At 33.2% G+C, this 10,054-nt stretch overlaps 1 protein-coding gene across 1 annotated transcript; it reads right to left on the bottom strand.

Annotated features, from left to right (window-relative positions):
- Window positions 1-2,387: 2,387 nt before the first annotated feature.
- LOC134252519 (DNA polymerase iota-like) lies at window positions 2,388-8,753 on the bottom strand. The gene is made up of 9 exons (XM_062735015.1): window positions 8,559-8,753; window positions 6,593-6,700; window positions 6,474-6,513; window positions 6,042-6,193; window positions 5,707-5,946; window positions 4,955-5,133; window positions 4,743-4,834; window positions 3,864-3,997; window positions 2,388-3,505 (listed from the first exon to the last, which is right to left on the bottom strand). Exons 1-9 carry the CDS (start codon window positions 8,674-8,676, stop codon window positions 2,415-2,417), a joined length of 2,154 nt encoding a protein of 717 aa, XP_062590999.1. The 5' UTR covers window positions 8,677-8,753; the 3' UTR covers window positions 2,388-2,414.
- Window positions 8,754-10,054: the final 1,301 nt, after the last annotated feature.

Here is a 10,054-nt window from a genome sequence, read left to right as displayed (position 1 = left end):
TGACTCTTTAAAAGTCTCTATGGGGTTTTATCACTGAGTAGAGGGTAGGGCATTTGCTCTCTTTGTGACACTGCAATTGACACATATTTCCCGATGTCCACATTTTGAGATGGTTTTGTCCAGTGATATTCTTTCACCTACAAATTAAGGATCAACCAGAAATCTGATAAGACTGTAGTTCTACTGATATATGCTTACTTCATTGCAAAAAGCTTATAGGTGTTCTGATAAATTGCTTGGAAACTAAAATGTTCACAGACAGAATGGCATAGGATAGACCCAAATTAATATCCTTCACTTTCAGTAAAAGCATTGGATGGTTTTATACACTGCAGTCCCCAAATATGACTATTGTAAATAATACATGTTTAACCTAGTGTATATTGCCATTTTTTATGCCCCCGTAAACGAAGTTTTGGGGGTATATAGTTTTTGCCTTGTCCATCTGTCTGTATAGCTGTCCGCAAAAACTTTAACCTTGCCCATTACTTTTGATTGGGTGGGACTATGGCTCTCTATTTCACAGGTGTATTCTTTGTGACAAGATCTTTCTTTGGGTACCTCCAAAGTTGACATCTTGACGTTGACACACTTTTATACCAATATTCCAAAATTTTACTTTAGCCATAACTTTTGAATGGTTGGTGATAGGACTTTCACATTTCATATAAGTATTCTTTGTGACAAGATCTTACAAAGGATATCATCAACTTTGACCTTAAATTTGAAGACTAGCCTACTTTTAAAAAAACTTTACCTTGGCCATAATTTTGAACAATAAGGGTTAGGGCTTTCATACTTCACATATGTAAACAGTAATATTAGACTTATCATTGGATACCAACAACCTTAAAATAGAAGATTGACCTACTTTTAAAAAACTCTAATCTTGGCCTTAATTTTGAATGATAAGGGTTAGGGCTTTCATACTTCACATATGTAAACAGTAAGACTAGACCTATCATTGGATATCAACAACTTTGACCTTTTGACATTGACCTTGGAGATTTATTTACTTTTAAAAACTTTAACCTTGGCATAGCTTTTGAAAGGGCTAGGGCTTTCATACTTCTCATGTCTATTCTTTGTGATAAGGTCTTGCATTGGATACCAACCCATTTGACCTTTTGACCTTGCCTTGGAGATTGACCTAGTTTCAAAAACTTAACCTTGGCCATGTTTTGAACGGTAAGGGCTAGGGCTTTTATACTTCTGGTATGTATTCTTTGTGATAAGACCTTCCATTGGATACCAACATCTTTGATCTACTGACCTTGATGATTGACCTCCTTTAAAAAAAACATTAACCTTGGCCATAACTTCTGAATGGTAAGGGATAGGGCTTTCATACTTCAAATATGTAATCCTTGTGACAAGACTTCATAGGATACCAATAACTCTGACCGTTTCACCTTGACCGTAGAGATTAACCTACTTTTTCAAAACTTTAACCTTGGCAATAACTTTTGAATGGTTGGTGCTAGGACTTTCATATTTCCCATATGCATTCTTTGTGACAAAAACCTTCCATTAGATACCAACAACCTTGACCCTTTGACCTTAACCCTGTAGTTTTGCCTACCTTTAAAAAATGTTAACCTTGGCCAAAACTTTTGAACAGATTGTGCTTGGGTTTAATATTTCATGTTTGTATTTCTTGTGAGAAGGCCTTACTTTGGGTATCAACATGTTTGATTTGCATTCGTGAAAATTTAACCTTCACTATGTTGCCATACAGACTGGAGAGGCATCAGTGTTTCACAAACACATCTTGTTTCTATAAGTGATCACCTTGCTTATTGGTGAAACAATTAAGTCTTACAGAGAAGCCTAAAATCCAGTTCACTGCTTTCATTTAATAACTTGAAATGTACAATGTATAACAATGTGCAATATCTTAACAAAAGTATCAAATTTACAACATTCCTTATCATATATATATAGATTTGATTTCATTCATGATGGTAATTAGGTCAATTCCCTTCTATTACATTTTCAACATAACATATAAACCAAAGTTTCTGATGAGACTGTAACTCTACTGGTTTGTACTTAAAACAAGTAGCACTAGTAATGGCCTTGAAACAATGCATAGGTGATAAATATGATCCTCACTTTATTTGTTGCAAGATTCATTGTAATCAGTCTTCTTGTGTGCCAAATTATATTGAAATCATATAAAATATGTAGGAGTAGCATTTGAAAAATTGTCAACTGGCAATCTTACATGTATGGATGGACAACAGACACCTTATTATTACAAAATCTCTTATGGACTCTGACCAGTAAAATATACATTCTAATATACATGTAGTATATTTCTATGTGATTGGATATTGAAAGGTACTTTCATCTTTAATTACTTGTTGTCGTCGCTCTGTATTTCTTTTTGAAATTGCACTCTTCCAAACATTTTATTTACTTCTTTTAAAGTAACTTAGAAGACTATTTGATTGAGCAGTCTTCACATTTTTGGTTTGTTGATTCTTATTTTTGACTTGTTTTACACGAGCCCATTCAGCTTTGCTTTCTTCCTCTTTAACCAATTCCTCCTGAATGTCTGTTGGTAAGCTTAAGAAGACATCTCTGTCATACCCTGTCGGGACAAATGAAGTTTCAGCAGTCTGAGGCACTGAAGCATTAGACTTAAAATCTGGGTCGTTACTTCCACCTAGCTGAACTGTGCATGACTTTAAATGTAAACTCTTTGTCTTTGTCTCACAGGGGTTGTCATGCCTATGATCACTTTCAATTGATACACTTTCCATTTCACCATTAACAGAAATATTAGTACTGGGTGGAAATTTAGACCTGGCTTCCATTATTTCTTTTTGGATGTCTGGAGGAAGAAGCGAAAACACTTCCCCATCAATAGAATCCATGTGTTCTGGACTTACACACTGAGAAGACTTAGAATCCAGTTGATTCGGATCTGTAGACTGAGAAGACTTAGAATCCAACTGATTTGGACTTAAACACTGAGAAGACTCAGAGGGAGTTCTTTTAAGCCTCTTGCTGAAAAAGCCCGACTCAGCCAAGGAGGATTTCCGTTTGGTGAATGATTGACATATGATGTCATTTTTGTTCCTCTGACTTTCTAGAGAAATTGTGTTGAGTACGGCTGGTGTTTTTACAGGGGACATGTTACTGACATCTAACTTCCTTGAATTATTTAAGTTATAATCAGCACTTGTCTCAGATCTAGAGGAAGAGCACTCCTTGTCCATCTGACTTGAAGTACAAGTCAGTTCCTCACCACACACAGTTTTCTTACTGCTGTTTGTTTCAGTAATACAGGACTCCTTGTTAATGTACAAAGCCTTCTGGCTGCTCTTGTCTTTTTTTGGAGAAAAGAAATGACTGATTGAGTTTTTGTTTCTTTCTATAAGATTGCAGAAGGCCACATTGATAAGGGTCAAATGAAATGGCATCCTGACATCCACCAGCTTGTTAAATAGATTCATAACAATGACTTCTAATTTACCACAGGTTTGCTGTTGGTTCTCTGAAAAAATGTTTATAATAAATTAAAATGAATGATTCTTTTTTCAAAATTTGTTAGGTAATGTACAGTACTTGTATAGCCCTTGCCCTCTATCATAGTAAATGACCAGTCCTAATATATATTTTAAAAATGTCAGAAAAACATGCTAAGTTGCACATGTATAACAATTAAGTACATAGTTATAACATAACATGTTAAGTTTTGATCATTTCATTACAGTGTAAATGCCCATTGATCTTTAATTGATATATCATACAAGTTATAACCAAAACATGATTTATGAGATGAAATCTTATAGCAATTTTAGATCAGAGAGAGGAACTATAATGGAACACAAATATTCTTTATATGTGTGTACCTTTTGTTAGCTTTGAAAGGACATGGCTTGGAATGTTACATTGTTTCGATTCCCTGTTAAGGTATTTGTTTTCAGCACTCAGTCTACGAATGGTCAATCTCACTGTTCCTGCAATTCTCCCATCTTCTACTAGCCTACAAAAAGTGGACTAATATTTATAAATAATAAAAGCCTTCTAATAAAAGTATGGCCTTTTTTTTTTAATGCTGAAAAAATAAATTGGGTTTAAATAGACTTGTGGAATTAAGTCCATGGGGCATAACTCTGTCATAAATTGCTTGATTAGACCCAAAACAGAACTTGACCTAGTAGATATTCTTAAGATAAATTTGTATATTAAATTTCACAACAGTATGTGCAACCTCTGCAAAGAAAATAAACGTAAACTGCAAATAATTGGAATTTTTCTATGTCCAGGGGGCATAACTCTATCAAATATTGCTAGATTATACCCATAACAGAAGTTGGCCTATATTTTTATGATAAATCTGTATACCAAATTTCATTTCCATATGTGCAAATTCTGCAAAGAAAATGAATGGAAACTGTTTGAGGACTAACAAACAGACACACAATAACCAAGAACAGCAAAATCAATATGCCCTCCCTTCTTTGAAGGTGGGCAAAAACGGTATTTCGGCCATTAAAACTTGAATGCAAAGGAATGTTCATGAGAAATTGATTTTAAAACCAGTGAAAAAAGTGAATTTCTCTTATTGAAACCCTTTCATAAAGAAGGTGGAACATTTTATCCATTGAAATTGGGCTTTAATCATCAACAGATTTTCAAATACTCAATGAATGGTCATATGACCTTTAATCTTTCTGTATGTCTAACTTATGTAAAAAATAATTACCTATACACCTCAGTAGACATACCTTATTACTAAACTTTTGAGCAATTGTTTAATTTTCTCATTTGCCTCTTTCACAGTGCAGCAGCTTTTGAAGGAATCCTCATCACTCAATGTCTGTCAAAGATTTAAACAGATGAAAAAATTAATCTACATGTTACTTTCTTCATGCCAAACATAATCATGTGACCATAAGCTGTACACCCATTCAAAATAATGTCCTGTACCCGCATGTACCTGGGGTTTGCTGTAAGGAGTTACAGGATTGTTATCAATCCCATGACTGAGCTCTTTTATGGTAGCAGCCATATTGTCTCCCAGCTCCCTCCTCAGATCCTCTAGAGGGCACTGCTGTAGGTCTGTCATGGTAACCACACCAAACTCAGCAAGCTTCTTAGCTGTGGCTGAACCAATACCTTATACAAAAGTATAGTGACGATTTGTCATACGAGCATATATATATATACATCATTTTATGTCCATTTCATATTTTTTTTTTAGTGAATCAGAACTTAAGACTGTACATTAAATTTACACAAATCAAATGTTCATTATTTTACTGACATAATGTAAACATAATTCATGATTGTTTAAATCTGACAGAATTATGTAAATATCAAGCATTTGTATGAATATATGAAAATATTTAGTTAACATGCCAGAATCCCCCTTCTCCTACCCCATTACACAATCACTACTTGTCTAAAATATAATCATAAACATACCACATCTGTAAGTTTCTTTGAATACCCTTTGTCATTACATGTACCTGGAAAGTTATCCAATCACTGAACATAAACTTGTGAAATTGTATAAATTGTGTTACATGTAAATAAATGAACACACAGAGAGGTGGACACAGTGATTCCAGTTCAATCCCCCACTTCATGACAGAGGGTATCATTACAGATGATAATCTATGTAAATGCATTATTGCATAAGATAATGATTGTGTGTTAAAGACCAGATAAACAGTCTGAAGCAGATACCTGGTATATTCCTTGCCTTTGGAAGACTGGCCATAAAAGCTTCAACTTGATGGGAAAACAATGCGGTCTGTTGATTGGGTTTGTGCTGTTCTCCTACAAGTTTAGCCAACAGTTTGTTGTGTGAGATGCCAGCACAGCAGGTCAACCCAATCTCTTTGTGGAGAGCTGCACGAATCTCCTCAGCAATGTGGGAACCAGTCAAAATCCGCTCATAGCAACCACAGGTACAAATGTCCTCTTCTGTGAAAGTGAGATACAAATGTACAAGATATTTTGTCAAGTTTTGATATAAAATTGTCAATGGCCTTGCATTGAATTAAAAAGTAACTGGTTACCTTTATCTTCATGTTTGTCTCCAAACACATGTCCAGCAACTTTCAAGTTGTTTTCTCTTTTTCTCTGGTCTACCAAGTCTGTCACATCTAGATAATTCTCATCCATTCCTAGTCTCTCTACATAGGATGTGTACTTGTTCAAAAACTCTGTTAGAAAATATTAGCACATGAAAAAATGTTCAGCCACAAAATTTTAATTTCTGTAAAATTCTGATGTAAAGGATACTAATACTTGTACATCTACTACACTTAATACCCTTGTTAAGACTGATTCCCTTTTCAAAACTTATTTTCCCTGTTACTATGATTCCACCACTTCTACACTTTAAATTTTCCACTTTTAATTTTGATTCCATTTTCTACACTTTTCCCCTTATTCTATTCTCCATCCCCCCATTTTTCTTCGTCTTTGATGTACATGAGCTTTTCTACTTTCTGACATCTAACAGAAAAATGTTCTTCTGCTGAATTCCTGTCAAAGTATACACATACATGTATTAAATTTGAACATTATTACAGGTTTTGCAGTATTTTATCATAGCTGTACAAACCCAGTGGCTTATCTCTGAGTGATGGATTCCTGATCATTTCCACTTGGGCATAAAAGCAGTCCACATCAATATGAATAATGGTTCTCTCGTGAGTAGGTTGAGCAAGTGCTGTTTGAAATAAGAATATAATGACATTTTTTCATTACATTGTATTAAGATTTGGTCCTTATTTTAAATTCAATTTAAAGGTAGTTTGATTTTCTTTGACCATTAAGATTCCTAGTTTAAGAATCACTTTAACGACGCCTGATCTACTTGATCTGCGCAAACGTTTTAGCGCAGCGTTGACTCAGGCATATCACAGTACCTCTGACTGCCGTCACAATTGAATACAATAACGTCACAATTAAAATGACGTCAAATTGGATTGCGCTAAAATGCTTTGCTGATCTTGGATACCTGGTAGCTCTATAGACTGTGCATGGTAAAAGCTGGTATTTATTTTGAGATATCAATTTCTTGGAACATATTCATTAATTTTTTCTTGTTTTATTTCAGCTTGTCAGTTAAAAAACACACACTGCAACCAAATGTAAACAATTTTAGTCTTTCTCCTTGAACATGTTGAAGAGTTTATACACACCCTCTTTTATTGAGGACTTAAATATGCATGGATAAGTCTATGAATCATTTAAATGCAACCCCTGAAATATCTTATTTTTCTATGTATTACATGATATTCGTAAATATTCGTAATTTTGTCGTGTTTAACCCCCCCTTTTTTTCAGGTAAAACAACATAGCGTGTTAAGAAATATAAAGAATGGAGAGGAAATTATTTCATAATGTAAGAATTATTTATTTTTCAGAAACTAACACAGTATTGCAATAGTGTGTTGATGTTATGTAAACCCATTGCGACTTATAAAATATCTAGTTGGATAAAATAAATCCTAGTTTTGTGTTTTGATATGCCCCCTTCTCACTGCAATAAAGGCTACCTTAAATTTTCTTTTCATTTTTTATTAGAACAATGAAAATTGCATGATATTTGTCAATTTCTTTGTTTATTGGAGAGTTTTAGTATGTAATTGTATATAAAAATGCGAAAAATGGTCCATATCTTGACAGTGCCCCCAGTTGACTACAATAAAGGCAAGGTAACAAAATTTCATTCTAATTTTTGTTAGCATAATACATACAAATATATTTCTAAAAATTAAAAAATTTTATCATTCCGTTTTCGTAATTTTCAACTAGATCGGGCCTCGTTAATAGTAATTTAGTTTTCTTTACCATGCAGTTTCTTACATAATTTAGATATCTTTCTTCAATCCTTGAGAGAGAGAGAGAAAAGAGAGAGAGAGAGATGAACTAGTTGATCTAACAAATACAGAGAGAGAGTGGAATGACTCCCGAATATCTTCGTAAGAGAATTTCAGTCTTCAACTTCTTATAACCAAGTGCGCTTATCTCTGACCAAAATTTCGTACAAACTTATTCAAGACCTCTTTTCAGTATTCAGGTGTACATTGGGCATAAACTTCCCCAACACATTAGATTCTCTCATTCTCTACGAACATTCAAGCGTAATGTGGAAAATTACATTAAGCTGGTTCTCTCATTTGAGCATAATAAGAGTTCAATATCGTATATTGTACTGTTATTGTTAAGATGTGTTGAATTCATAATTCAGTGATAATTCTCAAACCTATATAACATGTACTTAATTGTATGTGATTATGATGATTTGTATCTTGATGAAGTGTATATATTTTGTATTTGATATATGTACATATATAGAGAGGGCCCTGGGGAAGAATAGTGAATGCACTAACCAGGTTACCTTCTTTAAATAAAGTTTTATTATTATTATTATTATTATAATCATTTTGAATGTCATCTTAACTAACTAGTCTGAAAACACCGCATCAAAAGACATGGTAACCGACAATTACGTGGATTCCTTGTTTATCAATACAGGTGGTCCAATGTACAAGTAGAAACATGTAATATTCCATGTATACCTTTCTCCAGTGATCTGTTTTGCAGCTTCAGTCTATTTGTGGGACTCTGTTTGTCACTTATAATGTCCATAATAGGTTTGCTCCATGATTCCTCTTCTTCGTCCATTTTACAATGCATCTTTAATGTTTAAACCTATACATAGTGACTTAGGTTAGAAAATATAAACCTTTTCCTTCAGGACTGTTCTTACATAAACCTATTATACAACGTATGTACAATCAAAGTCCTTTGTTACTAGGATTCAATTATTAAATCAAATTCTGTTAGTTTTCTAAGTGCTTTTAGTACCAGTACATTAAGATTATTACATCGTTTCCTCACTTCAATACCTGGTAGTTTTTTGCTTTGACACAAACGTTAGCCTCTGTAGAGTAAGCATGGCGTGAACTCCAAAAAAGCTTTGGCTCCGTCATGCATTGCGGCAAAATGGCTTCCGATTATCAATGGATTGTCGTTCGCTTTCTCCACAAATAAGACTGAATAATGGCTGTATTTAGTAAACTGTGACTGGATTTCAATTTTTGTTGAATAAATAATTGTACCCATTAAATTATTTAGTGGTTATTGACTTAATCACTCTGTACTCTTGCAAAATAGTGATTTGGGATATACGTAGAAATAATAAAGTCGGTAAATAAATTTTCTAACTTGTCCCCTTGATTTAAATTTTATGCCATAATTCCTACTGTAAAGATGCTTAAATTTTACTTCTAAGACACTTATATATATCGTTTTTTTTTTTATGAAAAACCGCACAATTTTGGTGGCACAGTATTAACAGGTTCAAGACACCGTGTTTTAAAAGAATGATTTTTTTTAAGTTCTTAAACCCATTATAATTCTAAAAATGTTTTCATGATTATATCTATTCATATGTGAAAACATTAGGTATATATATAGCGATGGTGATAACTAACGCTCTCAATTTTGTGTCATTTATATGACCCCTAATATTACAAATAGGTAAAAATTGGTCAATGTTTAACAGTTACAACATATATATTACATGTTCAATTTTCATATTTTTTTTTATTATATATTTAATTCCCAAAATTTTTCTTTGTATTTGATAACTTGAAACGTGTTTCTTCAAAAAAGCCTCGGAAAACATTTCATCATGTAACTGTCACCTTTTCTTATTTATGATTAAAACCATCAATTCAGTACTTTTTTAATTATTGGAAGATGTATTTACAATGCAGTTGCTCATTGCTGATCTATTGTATATAAAAATAGACATGAAAGACAGAGGAAATTCGAACTGAAAATTCGCTAGCGTTCCTTACTTACAAAAAAAACTTCTAAAATCAGTAAAAGTAGTTCTAAAATGACTAACTTAGTCACTACAAACAAATTATCAACAAAATTTTTCATAAGATTACTGTTTAATTTGTATTTTGTATCCTACTTGTACGATGTCTGGCTAATCAAGTTGGTCAACTTTGACTTGAAATTAAAAACTATTTGCACAAAATCAAAATTCTAACAAATACGT

This window comes from Saccostrea cucullata, unplaced genomic scaffold (assembly GCF_032062105.1).
Source record: "Saccostrea cucullata isolate Sc308-1 unplaced genomic scaffold, CSIRO_AGI_Scuc_v1 ctg167, whole genome shotgun sequence".
NCBI classification, from domain to species: Eukaryota; Metazoa; Mollusca; class Bivalvia; order Ostreida; family Ostreidae; genus Saccostrea; species Saccostrea cuccullata.
The sequence above is the reverse complement of the archived record's forward strand: the minus strand, read 5'-3'. Positions and strand labels throughout refer to the sequence as shown.